Here is a 22756-nt window from a genome sequence, read left to right as displayed (position 1 = left end):
TACAGCGCCCAGCTCCCAACCAATTCTTGGTTATTCCTCCAGGCCTCAATGCTCCTCATTCAGGTGGATCTCTCATCCTGGGCTCCTGACTCACTACCCCTAAGGTGAATTGGCAAATGGTACAGAAAGCAAGGAAACATCTCTTGATTATTTTTCACAGTCCCTGGGAGGGGCACTGGCTTGTCCAAGGTCACAGAATTACCAATAACTGGGTGTCAATGAGTATCATTATTGACCCTGGTTCTCCCTCAATTATTCATTACCTTTAAGCCAATCTTCCAATCAGGTATTAATACATTTATTTTTAATTTTTTAAATAATTGATTGATTTTTAGAGAAATAGAGGGAGAGAGAAACATCAATTTTTTTCTCCACTTATTTATGCACTCATTGGCTGACTGTCGTCTGTGCCCTGACCGAGGGTCAAACCCGCAACCTTGGAGTGTCAGGATGATGCTCTAACCAACTGAGCTAGCAGGCCAGAGCCAACACACTTGTTCTTATAAGTTTGCTCCCTTAAAAATTTTAGATTAGTTATTGTTTAATTAACAAAGTAATATATGCTTGCTGTAAAAAAAAGGCATAAAGGTTAAAAAAAAAGGCATAAAGTAAAAAATAAAAAGTACCCCTGCCTATTGAAATCCTTAGAGATAACCACTGTTAGTGAGTTCTCATGATTCCTCCCAGAAACTTGAATTAAAAACAAAGTTTACTCTCCTGATTTATGTTCTTGGCCGTGGGTACTCAGAAAGATTGGTTGATTATAGGGATGGGCAGTGCTCGGCTGAGGTCAGAGGCTGGGGGTTTGCATCATACAGAAAGACAGGTGAGTTGAGCACCTCCGCAGACAAGAGCTCCCACTGGGGCTTATTAGCCAGGGATGTGGCATAACGCTTCCTTTCCGAGTAGGCATTATAGTGTGGAGGTTAAGATCGGGGCTTTGGAGTCAGGCAGACATAGGCTCATGTTCTGGCCCTCACACTTCCTAGGCATGTGACAGTGGGTTGTTTCTTCCTCAACGTGCCTCAGTGCCCTTGTTTGTCATGAGGAGATAAAAACAGTTCTACTTCATGGTACTATTGTGAGGACTGAATAAAGCAATGAACAAAACAGAACAGGGTGCTTGGCGTTCAGCATGCACTAAAGAAATGGTAGCTATCATTATTATTACCACCGTTAATGTTATTCTGCTGGCCCACCTCAAGGAGAAAGCCTCAATTACCTAGTGCTACAGAAATGATTCAACCCGGGACCTGGTACTCCTCTGCTGAGTACACCTGGTGTCAAGGAAAACAACTAGAGAGTAACTCTTTAGTCTGACCAGGAGTTAACGCCCAGATACGACTCCAGATATTAAAAATTCTAGATACACCAAAGCACAAGCGCAGGTGCCCTACATGCTCTGAGCACAGGTTCTGCCCGCAGGGCTGCAGGATCTGTGGGAAGGGGAGTCATTTTCTCATCTACCCAGACGGGCTACCTGGTTCAGCAGCTCTCAGAAGTGCCCCAGCCTGGCCAGGCGCAGCAGGCTGGCAGGGGTGGCCTTCTTCAGTTGAATCCAGGCCCTTCCTCCTAGTCCTCAGTGTACAATGAGAACATTATTACAGCCACTCCATCCAGTCTTGCGCTATCCGAGGGCTGAAAATGACTAAAGGCAACATGATAATACACTCCTGCAGCCAACACACATCAAGAGAAAACCAACACTGGACCAAAAGGCCTGCTGAGCCTCCACATAACGTGAAGCCCAGAACCTTTATGGAAATGTATTAGTTTTATATATTTCTCGCTGGTCAAATCTTTACAAAATGCCCCCAGCTTATGGCAATTCTGTTAATTGATCACACCGCCAGCGATACGGAGGAGTGTAAGTCACTGCTTCCATCCATGCCAAGAGGCCATGGACTTTGACCTAGACCTCAGACCCAGCTTGGAGCATTGGTGGTCACTTATTGTCACGAGGCTTTTCTCAAGGACATGGATGACTCAGATGGAGTAAGGGTGCACGCAACCCCTTGATCACTCAGCCCCATAAACCTCAGTATCTGGCACAGGGCTGGTGTCCTTGGGGACATGCAAATGGCACCAGACCAGCTTTGGGAAAACAGATGCCCCCTATATTACTGGGGAGTCTCTGGAAACTGGGCACAGCCCTATTTGGAGGCTAACGTCAAGATCAGGACAATGGGCTGGAGTATGTAACGCTCTCTTCTACAGTACGCTCTCTCCCAAATGGGGTTTCTTCTCCCTGGAAACCTTGCTGTGTACCCCCTTCTCCCCCCTCTCTCCTTTCTCCCTGACCCCATGACCCCATTCCTCTTTCCCCTCTTCACTGACTCCCTCTATTTCTTTCCTGTCTTTCTCCTAATTTTCTTCTCTTTCTTCTCTTCTTCATGTTGTCTTTCCCTAACTGGCCATATAGAAAGCTGAAAATATATCTTTCATTATGGGTTGAATACAGACATTAAAATTTAAGCCCTCCAATTTTAATTTTCAAAAATACATAACATTTTATGTTTTACTCTAGAAAACATTACTCAACAACTGAGCACTTTTAGGAGGAGGGAACTCTGATGCTCACCCAGTTAGAATGGCTTTTCTGACGTGTGAATCCCTTTAGAGCGCCCGTGACATTCAGTGTCTCCTTGAGCACCAACACAGATGGGAGTCCACTGCCTCCAGAAACATCCCAATTCTAACTGTTAAAAAGTTTCTTTTCTCTTTTTTTAACTCAGATTTTATTTATTTTTAGAGAGAGGGTAAGGAGGGAGAAAAAGAAGGAGAGAAACATCCACTGGTTGCCTCTCGCATGCCCCCAACTGGGGACTTGGCCCACAACCTAGGCCATGTGCCCTGTCTGGGAATCAATCCAGTGACCTTTTGGTTCGCAGGTCAATGCTCAATTCACTGAGCCACACCAGCCAGGGTTAAAAGTTCTTTATATTGAGTTGAACCTACTCCCATAATTCTCCGATTACCAGGACAACCTAGGATAAAAACAGTGCAATCAGCAGAAAGGCAGTGAGGCACATGCTAGAGTCAAAGGAGAGGGGTAGACCAGATGCCTGTGAGGTTCTCCTAGTGGAGCAGCTTGTGGGGCAGGGAGATTGAAGACATATACTGCAGTTAGACTCTGGCGAGCCTTGAACGCCAGGCTAAAATGTGGTATCATAGGAGGTATCATAAAATGTTTGACATAGGAGGAAGGTGGCCAAGTGAAAACATCCTTTAGGCAGTTGGAAATAACACTAATAAACAGTTATTACTTACTGAACACTTATAATCCAGGAACTACGCAAAGTGCTTTAATGCCAGTTATCTAATTTGATCCTCTCAACAGCACTATGACATAAGTACTAGTATTAGCCCATTTTATAGATGAAGAAACTGAGCTCTCAGAACCAGTGAGTCACTACATCCAGGCCTGCCCGCATTCTACAAAATAAGGTCAGCAGAGAGACCAGAACAGGAGACCTCAATTAGCATCATTTCCATACAGGGAGAGAAGGTCAAGAACAGAGGGCCGTAGGTCTCATTCAAGCCCTCTTCTTGTAAAGATGAGCCCCCAATCTCCGTTTCCAGTCTTGCACTTGATCCTGAACTCCACTGATACATTGTCAGCTGCCCACTGGATTTTGTCACCTTAAATTTAACACATCCACACTAGCTCCTGTCATTTGTCACCACCTTCCCAGCAACCAGTTCCCAATCTTATATTCCTAATTCCTTAAGCATAAAAGAGGATCAAATTTTGTGTCAAACCAAGTTGGGCTTAACTGGAAGTGCCACATGCAAACCATGAGGCAGGCCTTGGGCCAGTTGCCGAACCTTAATGGGTCGAAGTTTTCTCATCTATGAAATGGAAACAGTAACAAGATCTTTCTGGGAAGGCGCTTGTGTAGACTAAATGAGAGTCTGTATACAACATATAGCACAGCGCTCGGCCCCTAGCAAGTGTTAGGTAAATGAGGTTATTATTGTTATTCCTGTTGTTCCTCAGGTTTAAAACTCCCTCTTTCACATGTACCTAACTCCATACTCAGAGGTGGGAGGAAGGCCAGGGACCCACAAAGAGATAATAAAAAGCCAACTTGGCTGGTGCCCCTGGCAGTGATCTCGTCCCTCTGACTCCTGGGGCTTCAGGGTCTCTCTCCTACACGCACCACGGAGAGCTGGGCTGCAGCCCAGGATCCCCTGCTCCTTTCCCTCCAGACCTCCTTCTGTGGGGATCAACGGGCAGTGTTGTTTTTTCCATCTCCCACTCCCTTCAGCTAGAGCCCGCATTTTGTGTCATCTGCAGCCCTTGCCTTCCCCAAACACCCTCCTTTCCCTCAAAGCATCTAGAGTCAAAGTTTTAGAAATCATCTAGTCCAATCCCTCAAAATATGGAGTTTAAAATTAAGTCATTTTAAAAAACATTCTTGCATAATTAAATTTGAGTCAAGTACACCTTCTCCCAACCAATGTGCATGCATTCACCAGTCTTCATTGTGGTAGGTGCGCTGTGCACACCTCTGGGTTCTCACTGTGCAGAGCCAGCCTCAGTGTGGGCCTGTCTGGGCCTTTACCCACTCCCCTCCCTCACAGGCCTAGCAGGTTATCCAGCCCCTTTGTAAGTACGGATGGCTAATGACTGAAGATAAACAGGGCACTGGTCACAATCACAAGCCCTCACACATTTGCACTCCCTAACCTCCCCTGAGGCCCATGGTAAAGATGAAAGGAGACTCTAAGGAGATAGGGATGGTGTCTGTATACGGGGAGGGGAGAACAAAGGGAAAGGGGAGCCTGGAGGTGGCAGGCAGGAAAAGCAGGCGAGACAGAAGAGACAGACGGTTAGATGAGTCAAAGAGAGTGAACCAGGGCACTGGGTCGCATCAGCTCTGGCTTAGCTGCCCCCAGAGGGTAGTGTGAACTGAAGAAGGGAAAAAGGGGAGGCGAGAAGGGGAGTGGATGCCGTCATTCAGAAAGTGGGAACCAGAGTGTGTTGTAGATGGTCAGCAAAAGCTCAGCTCACTTCCAGGAAGGACCCAAGCTCTCGCCTTCTGATCTGGTGCTGCCTCTGTCTCCTCGGTCTTTCCTGCCTGGCTCTGCTCCCAGGGCAGCAGGGCCGCAGCAAGCCGCTGGGATGGCAGAGGAAGGAAAGAGCTAAGCTAACAACAAAGATGTCAGTCTTGGAGATCACTGGACTCCGGCTTGGCAGACAGAAGCCACCCGTGGCCGCTGATACCCTCCATTTATTTGATGCTCTCAGCGTATTTCAAATGCCCCCGCACGAATGATCTCATTCAGTCTCTGGCACAGCCCTGTGACATAGGCGGGATGGGATTCTCTCCGACATGTTCCTCCCCTCTTTACCCCGTGGATCCCTCAAGGGCCCTCAAATTGTTTCCTCCATAGGAACATCCAACTTAGGGGCTATAAAGAGGTCCTCTGTCAGGGCTCCATTCTGGCCTTGCTTGCTGCTGTCTGTCCTGGGCTGGGCCTAACGAGAAGTCACAGGATACGGAATCCTTCCACTTCTGGAATTTCCCAGGCACCCCTCCCCCTTTGCTTACATCTGAAAGCCTGGCACACAATGACCAGTTCACCCACTCCCCAGAGAGCTATGTCAGATTTCTCATTAGGTGAGTGGAAACCTCAGGCCTGGAGAGGCAAAGGCCTTTGCCCTGAGTCACAGAGTGAGCCGACATGGCGGGCTACGTGATGACTTGGAAAGAACACGGGTCCGGGGAAATCGGAAAACCTGGGTTCCGGTCCTGGCTCCGCCCTTTATCAGTCAGAGTCACCGAACTGCCACTCAACATTCCCAGCCTTGGTTTCCATTGACTGTCAAATGGAAATAATACTCACCTCTTGGAGTTGCTCGGAGGATTATAAGAGATCAAGATGTCAAAGTGTAATGTAAAATGAATTACTCTGATGATCAAGTACCATAGGTAACGTCAGGACTGTGGTGTGACAGAAAGAGGCCAAGCCAAACACAAAGTCCAGGCTCTCCTTAGCTCATGCTCATGTGGCCTGGGCATGTCCTGGCCTCCGTTTTCCAAGGCCCCTGCCAGCCGTAAGATGCCGTTCTGAGGGCTCTGCCTCTGGTGCAGGAATTCTGGCGTCTGCCTCCCTGATCTCTTGGCTGTCCTATTAACTGTGCCCCACATTGCCTTACATCAAAGAATCCTACTGAGGGAGCCAGTTAGTGGCCGACAGTGGGCGATCCCACTGGAGCCTGTGTTCCATCCCCTCTTCCCATTTCCTCAGGGCTGAAGTGAGCTTCTGCACTCTCTTAGCCTCAATTGCCTCCCAGTCTTAAGGATGGGGTGGGGGCGGGGAGAGCAAGGAGTGTGGCAGGGGGTTGTTCTTGCTAGAGAAATCAAGGACAGATTGCCCCTGTAAGATTTCCCAGTGGAAAGCACCAGACGGCCTGGATTCCCCTCCTCCTGGGGAGAAGTGAATCTGGCTGACCTGCCTTTAACATCCTGCTTCTCCCAGGATGGCCCCCAATGTGCCAGACCACGAACCTTTCTTTGAGTAAGCAGCTCAGCACAACCCTTGCTGAGCTCATAGAGGTGAAATAAATATACTAAATGTGCAAGGCTAGACAGAGTCCCTGGTGCAGCAGCACATCCCCATAACACAGACAATGGCATCCAGCTTATCAGTCACCCTACCAGAGGCTACAGCTCTCCCTTTCCAGGCTGGGCTCCCCTGCTCCCAGCCCACACTCCTGAGAAGGAAGAAGAAATAGCACTGTTTTTTCTCCCCAGGAAGTGATCAGCTCACGGGTCCCTGTGTCCTTCCGCCATCCCCCAGTGCTGAGGGCTCCAGGGACCTAAAAATGCCAGGCTCATTGAGTTATGGCATCTGCAGTGCTAAAATGTAGCAGGTCTGTGGCTGGCCAGGCAGGAACCTCTGTAGTTTAGCCCCCACCTAAGGTCTGGGGGCTGCCATGGGGAGGGAGCAGCTCAGGAAGCACACTGAGGCCTGACATCTCCCAGGGCAATGGGGAATTGGCTCTTACTAAGATGAGGCCTTGGTTTAGGGCCAGTTGGTTTGCTTCTCAAATTAATACAGGTCAAAGAATTATCAGGTTGGAAAACCCTCAGAAATCACCCAGGCCAACCCTCTATTTTATAAAAAGAGAAACTGAGGTTTGAGGACAAGAGGAAGTCACTTGCACAGGGTCTCTCAGAGCTGCAGAATAGCTAGGCCTAGAGTCCAGGGCTCCAGTGTAGAGCCCAGTGCTCTTTCCACCCTCTGTGGGATCCCCCAAGTCTCCCTCCTAATGATACCGGGTAATGGGGCCTGCCCCGCACGGGCCCAGTGGAGCTCATTCACAAGGAGCAGAATCCATTCATAGTGCCACCTTGCCATCCAAGAACTGGAAGAGCTTGAGGCCCAAGAGTTCCCACTCAGCTCTGCCACTTCACAGAATGGTACCTTGGTTAGGCCCCTTCTCTGAGCCTTAGTTCCTCAGTGATAAAATGAGGATTTAAGAACCACTTCCCCAGATGGCTACTGCAAAGATCAAACAAAATCATGTATGTGAGGCATTTCATAAATTATGAAGCGCTATTCAAATGTCAGAGATTGTTAAAATGGGGTGAGGTCTGAAGGTGCTGTAGAGGAAGGAGGTCATAGTTGAGGGGGCCACGCAAAAGTGAGAACCCATGACCAAATGAGTCCGAGGACCTGCCTGGCCATGCCATGGACCTGACCAGTACTCGGGGCCACCAGCAGAGACTGACATGCAGCAGGCCAGACCAGGCCAAACTCATTGGCTTGAGAGACTGCCTGCCTGCTTTGCTGTGTGTGTGTTGTGTGCGTCTGTCCTCCTAGATGCTCCTGCGAGGCTACCCTGGAATTTCCAGGGCAGCATCTGGCAGGAGGGCACTGCATGGTGCTGGGGAAGGACACCTTGCTTCAGGCCAGCTCACAGTCCCGCAAAGAAAAGCCTGCCAGCCCAGATCCCTCTGGGGACTTCTGGATGCCCCTGCTTCCTCTGGGGCCCTTACCTTGTACTTGGCTGCAAGCAGCTCTGTGGCCTGCTGCTCGCGCCGCAGATCTTCCAGCATCTTCTCCTTCTCCTCCAGCAGCTTCTGCTTCTCCTCGCTCACCAGACTGCGGTCATCCTGGATGGCTGCCTTCTCCTCCTCCAGCCGCTCCTTCTGCTCCTGCAGGTAATTCTCCATGTTCTTGTCCAAGGCCGACTCCAGGATGGGCTGGGGTGGACGGAGGTTGTTGTTGTTGTCATCCTCTTCTTCAGCCACCCAGGCCTCGATCACTGGCCCCTCAGGGTACCCGGCGGGGGCTGACACGGCCTTCTTCCGGCGGCTGCTCTTCCTCCGGAGCCGCTTCCCCAGCATCCCCTTCTTCTCCAGCTGGGCCTTCAGGCGGGCAATCTCCTCCTGGAATTCCCGCAGCAGTGTGTCTTTAGGGTCCTCGTTCACCCGGGGCTTGTTCTTGATGTTTTTGGCCCGGTTGGCGAAGCGCAAGGTAGAGAGGCTCTCATCGTAGCTGTGAGAAGCCGGCCCCAGCGTGGCCACCATAATGGTCTTGGCATTCCCCCCGAGAGAGTCCTGGAGCAGCCGGGTCAGCTTGGAGTCCCGGTAGGGGATATGGGTGCTTCTGCTGCCTGCCAGAGCAGCGATCACATTACCCAGGGCAGACAGCGAGAGGTTGATTTTGGAGGCTTCCTTAGGCCTCTCTCCACCACCACCACCGCCACTACCTGCGGACTGTGTGGCAGCCCCTCCGGCTGTGTTGGGGCTCGCCTTATTCTGCCTCTCGCTACCAGCCAGGTCCACCAGGTTGAGCTTGCCCACACGGATGTGGTCCTGGCCATCCGAGCCACGCTCACTGCACTCCACAGTGATGACGAAGATGGCATGGGAGCGGGAGCTGACCTCATTCATGTGTGTGCTGCCCACTGCCCGGGTCTGGTTCCCCAGGTTCATCACATGCTCAATCTCCTTGACATTCTTGGTGACAAAGGAGGAGAGGTCCTTGATGTAGACGCCTGTCTCTGGGTTTTCCTTCAGCTCCAGCCTCTTGCCGGGCTCCTTGGAGAGCAGGTCTCGAATCTCCTCCTGGTAGATCTCCAGGTAGGAGGCCCGGACCAGGTACTGCTGGTTCTGGGAGCGAGAGATGTGGGTGAAGATGTGCTCAAAGGCATTAGGGATGACCCCACGCAGCTCGGGCTCCACCCAGGTCCCTTGCATGGTGTAGGTCTTGCCAGTGCCCGTCTGGCCATAGGCAAACACTGTGCCATTGAAACCCTGAAGCACCGAGTCTACCAGGGGCCTCACGGTTTCATCATACAAGTCTGCCTGCTTGGAGCTGGCATCATACACGGCATCAAAGGTGAAGGTCTTGGGCAGCTCCCCCAAGGCAGCGCGGGGGTTCCGCAGGGTCACTTGGCCCAGTTTCACGTCCATGGTCAGGATTTGCTCGTGACCAGCAGCCTCCTCCTTCCGGCTGAGGGGGCGGCACCGGGCCACCACCTTCAGGGCCTCGCTGGCCTTGGTTTTACTGGCCATCTTGCTCCTGTCCTTCCTGCCCCACGGCCCCCTCCGGAGCCTGGGCAGTCCTGCGGTCCTCCCTAGGTAGGAATCAGCGGAGCCAGCCCAGCCCCCAGGCGCCACTCTTCAATCCGCATGCAGCCTCCTAGGGTGGGGATGCTGGGAGGTGGCCCACCGCTGCAGTCCAGGCCTCCTCCGCCCTCTGGTCCTCGCTGCACCGCTGCACCGGCTGGTAAGCAGAATTAAGCAGAATCGCCGGACAGCCGCGGGAGCCGCGCCGGCTGAACGGCAGTGCCGGGAGCCCGCCCCATGCTGGGGCAGAGGAGCCTGGCTGTAAACAGCAAGGCAACAATGAGATAAAGGAAGAGGAAAATGGGATGGGGTGGGCGGCAGAGCTGTCTTCTCCGCCTCCTCCTCCTCCTCCCCTAGGGATCCATGGCGGGGCGGCAGGTCCTGGGCGGCCGAGGGTCTCGGCCCTCCTGAGGGCAGAGGCTCACCTAGAGTCCTCCCCCTCAGCTGGGGGATCATTCATTGCAGACAGCGCTGCTGTTGATGCTTCAGCCTCCGCCTTCCCGGCCGCCGCCGGAGAATGAGAGAAAAACAGAAGGGGATGGGGCGGAGCAGCTGCGAGACTGCTGTTGCCGCGGCGCTGCGGCCCCAGCCAAGCCCGGCTGGGGTGGGGCAAGGGGCGGGGCCGCTGGGCGGCAGACGGGAGCCTGGCGCGGCCAGTGCGCGGGGGACCCGGGTGCACCGCTGAGCCGCACCTTGCAGACCCCTCCGGAATGACAGGCAACAGTGCTGACACACACAGGTCTTGCGCCCACCAGGCGGGTGCAGCGCAGCCACCGCCCGCCGTCACCCCACTGTGCCTGGGCATGCTGGGAGTTGTAGTCCCGCCTTTGTTAACCCGGATCTGGCAGGTTGCTGCTGCCTTCTCAAGTCCAGGAGGCCCCGCCCTCGCTGGCATGCAACCCCCAGAGTGACTGCTGAGATTTCAGCCTACCTGGTGGGCTATCCGCACTTGTTTCCTTCACAGCCACCGTCCTCCGTCTCTCCAATGCTCCCGCCTCTGTGTCTGCAGACAGGTACATGCCACCCCTCCCCTTCGGGGTGTCTCCAGGTACCCTAATTCCTAGTCCTCTCCTCTCCCTACTCTGGTGTATTTCTGCCTTCCTCTTCTCTTCTCCTGGAACCACCTTCCAGCTGACTTTCTCCTCACCTCCTGTCCGCACAAGCACCCCTCCATCTCCATCAGCCTTCTATATTGTAGAAAAGGCTCTCCATCTTCTTCCCTAACTTCCGGCCTCTCCTCCAGCTACTCTCCTACGGAGAGTCTGTTACAGACACTCATTCCTTCACACTACGCTTGCTAAACCCCAGGCGCCATTCTAGGAGCTGGACCTTCCTGCCCTCCAGGAGCTCACATTCTAGAAACCATGTTTTGTTTCCTTAACTGGCTGTGCTGCATTGCATCTTTGTGCCTTTGCCCAGAGGACCCTGTCACCCTTCTGTACTTGGTGCCCTGCCACTTGGACAGTTTAAGGACCTCCTCTGTGAAACCTTCACTGACCAATGTCTTTTCCATAGCAGAAAGAGACACATAATTTGCATAAAACAAAACTTGGATTCCAGTTCCAGTTCGGACCTCCATCCAACTATGTGACTCTGGGCAGTCACTTACCTTGCTCCAGTCTTAGTTTTCTGTTTAAAAAAATCAGAAAGGGCAATAAATAATATCTGCTTCTGGAAGTAGTTGTGAGCCACAAGTGAAAAAATGAATCATAAAACATTATACCAATGAGAAGACTTATTTTTAAGCAAGCCCTTAATGATGCACATGGCCTTGGATTGCCTGATAGTTCCTGCTTCCTTGAGCATCCTGGACAGTCCAGGTCTGTGCTTGGTGTTTCTCTCTGAAGTCATCATATTCTTTTTCTTTAGCGTACAAGTCAAGCGTAATTCCTTAAGTCCAAGGACCAGACCAGTATCCAACCATGTTCTATTCTGCAGAGGGGAGCTGAATCTGTGGACGGGGCCCTGGTTGCCCCCACCCTTTATGTGAGATGGAGGAGATGCTGCTATCCGAAACCTTGCTGCCATTCTCCGTAGAGGCACCAGAGGAATCTGTCCACGCATTCTCAATCATGTTATTCTCTAGAGGGCCTAACCATTTAGTTCTTCCACTCCACAGAACATGTCTTCTTAATCGTTCCCCATCTTCAAGTCCCTAGGGCCTGAATGCCAGCCCAACTGGAAGCTGAGGCTTAGCCCAGCTCTAATTCCTTGGCCTTCCTCAGCTCTCCCTTGATCAAGCTCAACTGCTTGTGATTAACTTGGCTTCTGGACCAGTTAGCGGGCGGAGTTTTGGCTTTGTAGACTAACCTGTCTTGGCTCTGGTAACCTGATTTCTGGATGGGCAATTTGGCTCTTAAAGTATTTTCTTGTTGCACTTGGCTTTGGTTTTTGGACCACCTTTTCTCTGCTTTGACTAACCTGCCTGACTCTACAGTGTGGGATTAAATGGATCCCAGCCCTGTTCTCCCCACCCAGTGCCACCACCTGGCAGGGCACTTGCTCAGATCCTCCCATCTGGGAGGGGCACTGGATTCCCATTTCTTACAAGATGTGTAACCCTGGGTAAATCATTAAAGTTTGGAACAGCTATTTTCTCAGTGGGAGAAGTGAGGATAAGAATGCTTTGCTGACTCACAGGGTTCACATGAGGATTAAGTGAGATAATGTATGTGAAAACCCCGAGGGCATAGAAGACATTCCAGAAATTGTAGTTTTCCTTCCTTTTGTCCTTGCATTCAGGTTGTTCACATCATTTGTCTCCCTTTTCAGCATTGTCTTCAGCCATACTTCCTCCCTGTACCCTCTTACACATTCAAGTTTCCAGCCATTCTGGTTTGCTTAAGGTCCTCCAAACACATGGTTGTTTTTCATGTGTTCGTATCTTTGCTCATGCTGCTCCTTGGCTAGAAATGTCCTTCTAACTTTGTCCCTGTCTATAGAGCCTCACCTTTTACTAATTCCACAACTCGATCTTATATGGCTTCTGCTCCTATGGCTCAACAGAGATTTCCCTTACCAAGGACATCAGTGAGCTCCATGGCCAGTTCTAGCGGGCCCCTTTTAATAGGAGCCTTTGACTCTCATTGCCCCTGCACCTTTCCATGACTCTGTACTTTTCTGGTTTTCTTTCTACATCTCCTAGGAGTTCTGGTTGCTCAATTTCAGTCTCCTTAACTGGTTAATCTCACTCCGCCCCTATATTAATTGTCAGAGTTTACTAAGGCTAGGTCCTAAGCCCTATTTTTCTTCCAATGCCACCCTCTGGCAATCACTATAGCTTATGGCTCCAATTATTGTCTAAATGATTCCTAAATTTGTATTTCCAGTCCAGACTTCTCCTCTGGGTTCCAAATTATATATCCAATTCTCTAATGGACATGGCCACTTGGATAGCTCCCGTGTATATGAAATTCTACTTGTTCAACTGAATTCATCACCCTCCCATCAAAACCTGGTCCTCTAGGAATGATCCTTAGCTCTGTAAACAACTCTTTCCCCGCCTTCAATATATCCATTCAAACACCAAATCTATCAGCCTCTTCTCCACTTCCAATATCATGGTCCAAGCCACTATCTTCTCTGGCCTGAGCTCCCACAATAGGTCTTCCCAGGTGTGCCCTTGTCTCCACCCATCTATTCTCTATAATCTTTTAATAATACATGATTGATTACATCACTCCATGCTTAAAACCTTTCAGTGCTTCTGACTGTTCTTAAGGTAAAGTCCAAATCACTAATGCAGCCCCCAAGGCCCTACATGATCTGTTACCGGCCCTTGTCTCCTGTCCTGTCTCATGCCTCTCTACCTTGTTCTCTGGGCTCTCGTTACAACAGCCTCCTGCAGCTCCCTTCCCGCTTCCTAGCACAGGGCCCTTCCACATCCTGTTTCTGCTGCACACGACATTTTCCGAGCCATCTTTGCCTAGACGCCTGCTCTTCATCCTTCAGCTCTCAGCTTGAGTGTCACTTCCCAAGGGCACCTCTCTCGACTTTTCCATCTAGTTTGTGTCCCTTTGTCATATGTTCTCACGGTTCCCTCTATTTCTTCCACAGAAGTTAGCATAATTATAATTAAATTGATATTCACCCACCTCCTCTGTTGTTCTCTGAAGACATTCAGTTTTGTAGACTAGCCACAATGACTAGTCCAGTTCCTGGCACATAAAATGTGCTCAATAACTATTTTTATAAGTAAATGAAATAAAAGCCCCTTATGACTATCACCTCTTCTGAGAACTTTTTTTGACTCCCGAGTCTACCTGCTAACTAATCTCTCCTTTCTTCATGATCCTATTGCTCATTGTTTAACTCACTTTACAGTACTACTCATAGTGGGACCTGTACTATGGTTACCTGAGTATGTCTCTCTCTCCATAATGTATAGCCCCCTGAAGACAGGAGGCTCATTTACCTAGCAGAGTACCAAATACATACTAGGTAATCAATATCAGTTGCTAAGCAAATGAATGAATGTTCCAAGACCTTGCAGGCAAGAAAATGGGAAGGCAAAATAAAGAAGTAACTGTAATAAATTCTTACACAATATTTGCAGACTGATTTACAGTTAATAGTGTACTATCATTTGTTCATTTGACCTTCATGTCAACCCCAGGAAAGGGGAAATATTAATATTGCCTCATTGTAAAGAGGACTCCAAGCTTCAGGCTAATTAAGTGACTAAGGAAGGAAACCCAGCCACCAAGTGGCATAGTCAGTCTTGACCCCAAGCCTGCAACCCTTCAGGGGGTCTTTCCCCTATATCATGGGGAGAGCTTACCATGGCGAGGGCAGAACAGTTGCTTCTGAGTCCTGGTTTGAATGACAGTTTCACTGGAGTCCAGGCTCATCTTTGGCTTGGCAGAAGTAAGAAGCTTCCTTCACTGTTTTTACTTTGACAATGACAGTTCTTTTTTCCCAGGGGATTTCTACAACAGCCTCTTCTTCCAGTATGGTCCCAGCAACAGTCAGGGTGCGATTACACCAGGAAGACAGAGTTAGCTCTTTAGTGATCCTGGGGCCTACCAATTTTCAGGTGCAAGTAATTCAGGATTGGGATTTACCTTGTAAAATCAAGTTTGGCCAGCAGAGGGAGACATGAGTATGTGACAGAATCACGGACGAGATCCAAGCTTGTGGGCTCTCAATCACTGTGACATCCACTTCAAGAGCCCCGCAGTCGTGTCCAAGTCTACATTACTAATAGCTCCTCTTTTCCCAACAGTTTATTTCCACCTTTCTCTGCTGTAAAATTTCTGCTGAATGGGATTTGAGTTAACTCTCCATCTCCTCCCTGAAAAGAACAGAAAAATCTGAATATTAAACACGCACTGTCCTAGGTAGCTTTATTGAGTACCTAACAGATGTTTTGTTTTTTTTTAACCTTTGCATTAACCCATGTGGCAGTACTGAAGGAAACTCAAGCCTGATTGCTCCAACTCCAAAGCCTGTGTTCTTTTCACCACCCTATACTTGGCCCCAGGGGTTAGCTTTCAATCTGTCTCCTAGCTGGACTGACTACCTTCTTTCAACACTTCCCTGCTTCTTCTAGCCTCAGGGGTCTCTTCCCTTCTTTACTTCCCTTGGCAATGAGCATTTTTAAAAAATGGCATTATCATATCCGCCTGTGAAATATTGTCTCCCCAATTGGATTTCCTCTTTGTTGTACTTAAGTTTCTCATTGCAAAATAATTTAAAAACATGTTTTGAAGAGCTTTTACTATACTATATATAGAATTGAGTATCCTAATATTTTTGTAATAATTTTTTTATTAAAGATTTTTTTAGATTTTATTTATTTTTTTTTTTAGAGAGGGAAGGGAGGGAGAAAGAGAGAAACATCAATATGTGGTTGCTGGGGGCCGTGGCTTGCAACCCAGGCATGTGCCCTGACTGGGAATCAAACCTGTGATGCTTTGGTTCGCAGCCTGCACTCAATCCACTGAGCTACACCAGACAGGTTGAGCATCCTAATATTTTAAAATATTGTACACATTATCAGCTCCACTTTCTCTTAATTCTACATGCAGTCCATCAATAGATACTATCTGGGTCCTGCCTACAAAAATCTATCAGTCCTGACTCCAAAACACTGTGTGCCACCACCACGGCCACCCTCGCCCAAGCCCCCTTTGCCTCTCACCTGGGCATCACGTAGCATTTTAACAAGAATCCCTGCTTCCATGCCCCCCAGTCCCTCCTCCACAGAACAGCCAGTCTTCCTTCTAAACTATAAATCAAATGCCACTTCCTGCTTTCCACCTTCCAATGTCCTCTCATCACTCTCCAAATAAAATCCGAAGTCCTTCACCAGGGCGCCTAGTCCTTCCACGATCGGGTCCCCTGTCACTTCTCCCATTTCACGTCTTCATACGCTCCCCTCCCCTCACTCCGATCCAGTAACACTGGCCTCCTTGTCCTTCAGCCCTGCCAGGCACATTCCCGGTAGGGCCTGTGCACGGGCTCTTCCTCTGCCTGCAGGCTTTCCCTCCCAGGGCTGCACCTCCCTCTCTCCCTCCCTTCATTCAGCAGGTTTTCAAATGTCAACTCCTCAGAGAGCCTTTTTGACCACACCTCCTAAAATCTCTCTTCATCACTCTCTCACTCTTACTATCCTTACTCTGCTTTGTTTATTCATAGCACTTGCCACCATGTGACATTCTAGGTGTTTCTATATTTGTTTATGGATCATCTGTCCATTAGAATGCAAGCATGGCGACAGAATGTTATTCTGTATCCCAGTGCCTGGCAACAGGACCAGTTCATCATAGGCCCCCAGGAAACATTTGTTTAGTGAATAAATGAATGAGTGAACTTAGCAAGAGCCTTCACAGTCATCATTTTGAATGGGTGCTTCAACTTAGGCTGAACCATATGAAATCACCATTTTGTAGGTTTAAAATGGTTGAGCATTGGCAATTTCACATGGTTCAGTCAAATAAAACACACCCTCATGAAGTTGCCTTACATAAATATACAACTTAAAGAATTATTATAAAACAACATCCCTGTAGTGGGGTGGGGGGTAGGTAAAAGGGGGAATAAATGGTGACAGAAGACTTGACTTGGGGTGGTAAACACACAATACGGTATACAGATGACGTGTTGTACAATTGTATACCTGAAACCTATATAATTTTTTAAACTAATGCTACTCCAATAAATTCAATGAAAAAACACTCTGTACCGACCACCCAGGTAAAAAATAGGGCATTGCCAGGACCCCTGGAGTCCCCTGTGGACCCTGTACAGTCACAGACCCCTCCTTCCTCTCTAAGGCAGCCACTCTCCTGGCTTTTATGATAATCACTCATTTGCTCTTTTTGTTTTGTTTTGTTTTTTTACCATCTAAAGAATATGGTTTTATTTTGCCTCTTTTCAAGCTTTACATAAACTCAACCAGTGTGTGTTCTTTTGCATCTGGCTTTGTTCTGGTTTCCCGTATTTGAGAGATTCATCCATGTCATTGTGTCTGCTGTGTGTAATGTTGCTAATATGTGTTACTTCGTTGTATAACTATACCACCTATCATCTACTCTTTATTTTTTTAATTTATTGATTTTGGAGAGAGGAGGGAGCAGAGGAGGGGCGCATATTGATTTGTTGTTCCACTTATTTATGCATTCATTGGGTGCTTCTTGTACGTGCCCTGACCAGGGATTGAACCCACAACCTCGGTATACCTGGACCATGCTCTAACCAACTGAGCTACATGGCCAGGGCCTCTTATTGTGGTTTTAATTTGGATTTTCCTGCTGACAAACAAGTTGATCACCTTTTCATATACTCATTGGCATTTCAATGTCCATCTCTTGAGAACTGCCCCTTCAAGTCCCTTGCTCATCTTTCTACTGAGTTGCCTGCCTTTTTCCGATGGTTTAAAAAAAAAAAAGAGTTATTTTTTTATTTTGGCTTTGAGCCTCTTCTCTGTGGATTGACATTTCATTCTTTTCATAGAGCCTTTTTATAGTCAGGATTCCTTCATTTTAATGTAGACATAGCCATCAGTCTTTTTCTTTGATTGGCACGTTTGCGTTTTGCTTAAAAAAACTGTTCCTCTACCCCAAAGTCACAAAGATATTCTACATTATTTTCTAAAAGCTTTGCTGTTTTGAATGGCCACCTAACTTTATAATTAATTTCAGATCATAATGTATTCCAGTTCGTTCTCCCGTTGCCGCACATTTAGGCTGCCCCTGTGTGTTGTTGGTAACAATGGAAGTCGTTGTGGGGATAGCTCCCATTCCTCTCCTCAGGCTCAGCCAACCCTCTGGGCCTGGGGAAGAGAAAGTGGAGGGTGAGGTGTGTTGGGCAGTAACTGCTAACCTGGCCCAAGAACATTCTAGATTTGCTCTGTTCCTTGAATTCCGATGGTGCCTCCCACTGCCTGCCCAGCCTCCTCTTTGGAATGCTCCCATCATCACCCACTTTAGAGAGGGCTCCAACAGCCGAAGGCCCCAAAAGTCGGGACACCTGGGCTGAGACCCAACTCTGGCCACCCAGGCATTTGGTAGGAAGATGCCTGAATCTCTGGCTCCAGTGCACAGCTCAAGGCACCGAGCCCTGCGTCTCGGGACTGCCCGTCCGGTGCCCTTTCCCCTGATTCACCGCCACAGGCCGAGGTCCTGGCTTCTGCATCCTGGAATGTTGCGGGGGCGGTTTCCTGGTGTGATTCACCAACAGCAAGAATGTTTGGGCTCAACACAGAGACTGATTTGGGGAAGGGGACTCAGGTGTCCTCAGCCAGGAAGCTTCCTCAGAGCCTCCCAGTCCCCAGAGATCTCTGCCTTCTGAGCTCATAGTCTCTCCCATTCCGAGGGTCATTGTGTCACCCCCAAGAGGGTGTTCACTCCACCTTCTTTGCTGTTATTTTCCCACATGGTGCTCTTTCTCCAGCTGTGAGCAGCTGCAGGTCCGGGACACGCACAAATGCCTCTGCCTTGAGCCAACACAGTGGCTGGACGCGGATAACACTCCGAAGTTGTGAGAGTGAGCCGGCAGGTGAGGTCTGCGGAGTGCGCAGGCATTAGCATACTTTGTAATCAGAATGCCACCTGGAGGAAGGATTCCAAACTGATCCAAAATTCGGACCTGGGGCCTGTTGGTGGACCACTGTCAGAGAGGAGTGACAGAGGAGCCTGGGCAAACTCCCACAGCCCAGGCAAGTAGATGGGCAAAAACCAAGCCTGTCTTACTGGTAGTCTCAAGTATCCTCTGAAATAGCTCTCCCCAAAGGTCATGCTAACTGGTAGGGAAGTTCATCTCCTAAGAAGACCCTGTCTATACCCTCTGAAGGGTCAGAATCTAAACAGAACTGCAGCTGATATGCTGGAAGCAGAGTGGCTCCAGGAGCCTGACCCCCTCCCGGCCGGAGTCAAGAAACCTGAGCTCAGGCCTGGCGCGGCCACAGTGGGCCCCGTGACACTGGGCCTCCTGGTGACTTCATCCCCTGAGCCTGTGCCCTTATATGCCCAGCAAAGGGCAGCCCTGCCCAGGCACTGCACAGAGATGCTGTCAGAAGAAATGACACATTATATATAAAAGTATTTTGAAAAGCTTAAGGTATTATGATGACATGAAGGGTTGTTAGAAAGAAGAGCGCTGAGACATGAAAGAGGCAGGCCTCTGACGCTTCTCAGTATGATTTGCTGGGTAGTGGAAACAATCCCTTGTTTGTTCAGTATACCTGATAATTCACAAAGAGTTTCTAGGCTCTTTATCTCACCTGGGCCTCACATTAACCCAGCGAGTCAGGCAGGGTGGGGATTATTTTCCTTGACCACTGATCAGGTAAGAAAATGAGGCTTAGAGGCCATGGCTCTCCCACGATTCTGTGGTCATGGACCTAGAGCTAAAATCCCCCTGTGTGGCTCTCTGTGCTCCTTACGATGGGCCCATTATGGTGCTCCCTCTGTTTCAGTTGCTGTAATCCCATGAGGCAATTTCCCATAAAACCTCTGTGAACACTTCCTAGCAGATCCCAGAACCCCCATGTGACTGGAAGGGGTGGGGCAGGAAGGGGAGAAGAGTAAAAAGGGGGTGTGGTTATCTCATGAGTAATGTAAAGTTATTAAAAGGTTTCAAGCAGAGAAATACTATGATCAGGGCTATATATTTTTAAAAATACTTTCCTTCTCCACTTCTTCCTTCTTTTCCTACTCATTTTTTCTCCTCCCTTATTCTTTCTCCTTTTTATTCTTCACTTACTTTGTGTAATTCCCTAGAAAAGAAAGAAAAGAAAATTTGGGGACCTTACACAAGAACCCTTGGGTGTTCAGCTAGCTGGAGCCCTAACTGGCTGGTTCCTTGCATGTATAGGAGGCCAGGGTCCTGTTCAGAGACTCCCCTCTCCAGGGGGGCTTCATGCTCCAGGAGCAAGGCCAGGAGTCAGTGAAGGAGTACGATGTAGCAGGGATAAGTGCTGGACTGCTTGCCTCCCAAAAGGTTGGAGCCAGGCCTTTGGGTCGCTCTTTGGCCCCCTGGGAAGGGCCCTGCCTCAACCACTGCCTGAAGTGGCCCAGAACCTAGGGGTTCAGTGTGTGCCCTTCTCCAGTGAGTGCCTGCCATCCAGAGTGGCCAGGTGACTGATGTGCACATCCTGGGGCGCCCCCTCCAGGCTGAATGACCCTTTCTTTCCTCAGCCTACTGGCCTAACTTCCTTCCTATCTGTCTGTTCCCCACACAGATCACATGCCTGGCAGCTGGATCCCAGGTCAGAGTCCTTGGAGAGGACGTAAACAGAAAAGCTAGCACACGTGCCTGTGTGTGAGCATGTGTACATGTGTGTGCATGCACTTGCAAGCATGCATGAGTGTATGGCATCCTGGGAGGAAAAAGTATACACTGTCTCCATAGAAAACCTCCTCCTTAATTGGATTTGCTCAGTATCATATCCCCAGTACTGGTAAAGTACTTGGTACCTAAAAACAATTCTTTGAATAAATGAACAAGTGAACAATAAAAGAATGAAACAAGATTAGAACTGGAGCATGTCTGTGGCCTGGATACAGCAGCCAGAAAATCCTTGGAGACCTCACTAGCACATTCCCAAGGAGTTCCAGCAGAGCAGGCCTGGCGCTGATGGTCAAGGAGAGCAGAGGAGGTGAGCAAGGGAGCATGGGCAGGTTTTTAAAGAGTTTGGAGTAAAGGAAGGGAGGCCGTAGGGCAGTGGGAGGGGTGGGGATGGGAGAACCTGTTTGAGTGGAAGGGAGAGTCCTGTAGAGAATACTAGTGGCCACAAGTCTTTCTTGCTCAGCGTGGCCTGTTTTAGATGTTGACCTTGCTCCCTCTCCTTCCCACACTAAAACCAGTCTTTTCTCTTGCTTTCCTTGAACACAGACCTTATAGACCAGGATCACTGTGTTGGTCGTCCTAGGCATTTTTGACAGCCTTTCCAGTCGTGTTCTGCTTGGCTACTTTAACAGTGGGCTTGCCTCCCTCTGGCATTTCCAGAGCACTCCAGCTTCCGCCAGGTGTGCCCTCCCTCCAAGGAAGCAGAAGACCCTGGTTTGCAGATGCAGAGGAAAGGCCACCTGTGCCCCAGAGACACAGAGCAGGGAGCCTCGTCTTTTATGTTCAAGTTCCTCGCTTGAGCTAGCGCCAGGTACAGACCTGCAGGTTGGACATTCCCACCTGAACAAATCAAAATGTAACCTCACTAACGCTTTAAGACCCTCAGCAAGGTCCTCCTCTCTCAAGTACCCTGTCTCTGTCATCATTACCAGTACCAGGAATTACATTTCCATCCAGCCCTCCTTCTCCCAGGATGCACCTCTTACCTTTCTGTTCCTCTGTAGTCCTGTTCTCTCTGCTCTGCTCCAAGCCTTCCTTACCCTACCTAAGCCTCCATCTCGGCATCAGCTTCCTTCCTGCACCTCTGATTCCAGAGTCTCTCTTCTCCATCCCATTCTGCGGACCTCCACATTATTTATTTCCCATTTTTTGAAGTTACACATTATATCATATACTTATGCAGAAGAACATATGAATGCATATACATAATTTAAAGGGAGTGTATATGGGGGGCTATAACCATTCTCCATGTTAATAAGCAGAACACTGCCAGTACCCATTATTTTCTTTAAATGTCTCCTTTAAGTTGTTCAAAAACCCTTCCGAGGCTCCCCATGCCTTGTCTATTTCCCCAGCATGGCTTTAAGGCAGGCCCCATCAGGCTGGCCCCACCGTGCTTGATCCTCTCTCATACTGCCTTCACTCTGAGAATTACACTTAGTCTAAGGGCACGGGATCAAACACATAAACCTATTTCTGGTCCCCTCCCTGTCACTGACTAGCTACCTGAATTGGATTATATTGTCTAGCGCTCTGAATCAGTCAGGACTCTTGTAGTAGCAAGTTAACAGAAACCAAATTAAAACTGGCTCAAATCAAGAAGGAAATGTAATGGCTCACCTCTCTGAAAAATCCTAGGAAAAGTCTGGCTTCAGGTACAGCTGGATCTGAAGACCCAAATAATGTCCCTTGGCTCTGCTTTCCTCTGTGCTGGCTTTATTCTCTCCCCAATTGTTCCAGCAGAGGTTCTGGATGTCTCACTCACTGGTTTGGATCACATGCTCATCCCTGAACTAGCGTGGCCGGTAACGGGCTAGGTATGCTCACCTTGGGCTCAAGGGCGAAGCCAGAACCCTGGTTGGTCTGACAGTGGAGTGAGATGCTTTCCCAAGAAAACCCAGGGTTCTAGCCGCTGAGGATGGGAGAATGGGCTGCTGAGCAAGCAAAATCAACAGATACTCTCCAGTTCTCACTTCCCTTGTGAGTGGGGACCTGTTTCTGCCAAATGGTGGGAAGGTTAAAAAAAAATCAGGGCTATGAAGATTTTTTGAAAACTTTAAAATTCAATAGAAATGGGAGTGATTTTGAAGATGATGATTTGTTTGCCTTTTCCTCACACCGCTCTCACCTGTCCAGATGCCCTGTGACTGTTTATCCAAAGCCTGCTTTTCCTTCCCCAGGCCCGTAAAACTGGGCCTTTTCCAGCACCTAGTGCCTCTTGAGTACCTGTGGGTCTCTTCAGCATTTAGCTATCCCCCATCACTTAGCAATTACTTAGATGTGGTCTTTCATTGTCTCGTTTATTTGCTGTCTAGGAACATTACAGTGTATCGGACAGTTCTCTACTCCTTATAAGGCACAAGATACAGTGAACA

The 22756-nt window shown here is 49.1% G+C and overlaps 1 protein-coding gene across 9 annotated transcripts in view; it reads right to left on the bottom strand.

The window, feature by feature from the left end:
- KIF3C (kinesin family member 3C) overlaps positions 1-22260 on the bottom strand; it is a 46212-nt gene extending 23952 nt beyond the window's left edge. Inside the window, exons 1-6 of one of the 9 annotated variants that reach the window (XM_045844473.1) lie at positions 22002-22257; positions 14371-14883; positions 11200-11219; positions 10522-10593; positions 10016-10086; positions 8013-9849 (exon numbers count right to left, since the gene is read on the bottom strand). In XM_045844473.1, coding sequence (XP_045700429.1) covers positions 8013-9536 — 1524 coding nt within the window. In that variant the 5' untranslated portion in view covers positions 9537-9849; positions 10016-10086; positions 10522-10593; ... (1 more) ...; positions 14371-14883; positions 22002-22257. Of the gene's footprint in view, positions 1-8012; positions 9850-10015; positions 10087-10521; positions 11220-14370; positions 14884-15732; positions 16013-22001 lie in introns of those variants that run through there. The other 8 variants (XM_045844476.1, XM_045844475.1, XM_045844472.1 and 5 more) reach the window with 8 other exon arrangements.
- Between the last annotated feature and the right edge of the window lie 496 nt (positions 22261-22756).

The sequence above is a fragment of the Phyllostomus hastatus genome, unplaced genomic scaffold (genome assembly GCF_019186645.2).
Source record: "Phyllostomus hastatus isolate PE091 unplaced genomic scaffold, TTU_PhHast_1.1 phas_contig_402, whole genome shotgun sequence".
NCBI classification, from domain to species: Eukaryota; Metazoa; Chordata; class Mammalia; order Chiroptera; family Phyllostomidae; genus Phyllostomus; species Phyllostomus hastatus.
The sequence above is the reverse complement of the archived record's forward strand: the minus strand, read 5'-3'. Positions and strand labels throughout refer to the sequence as shown.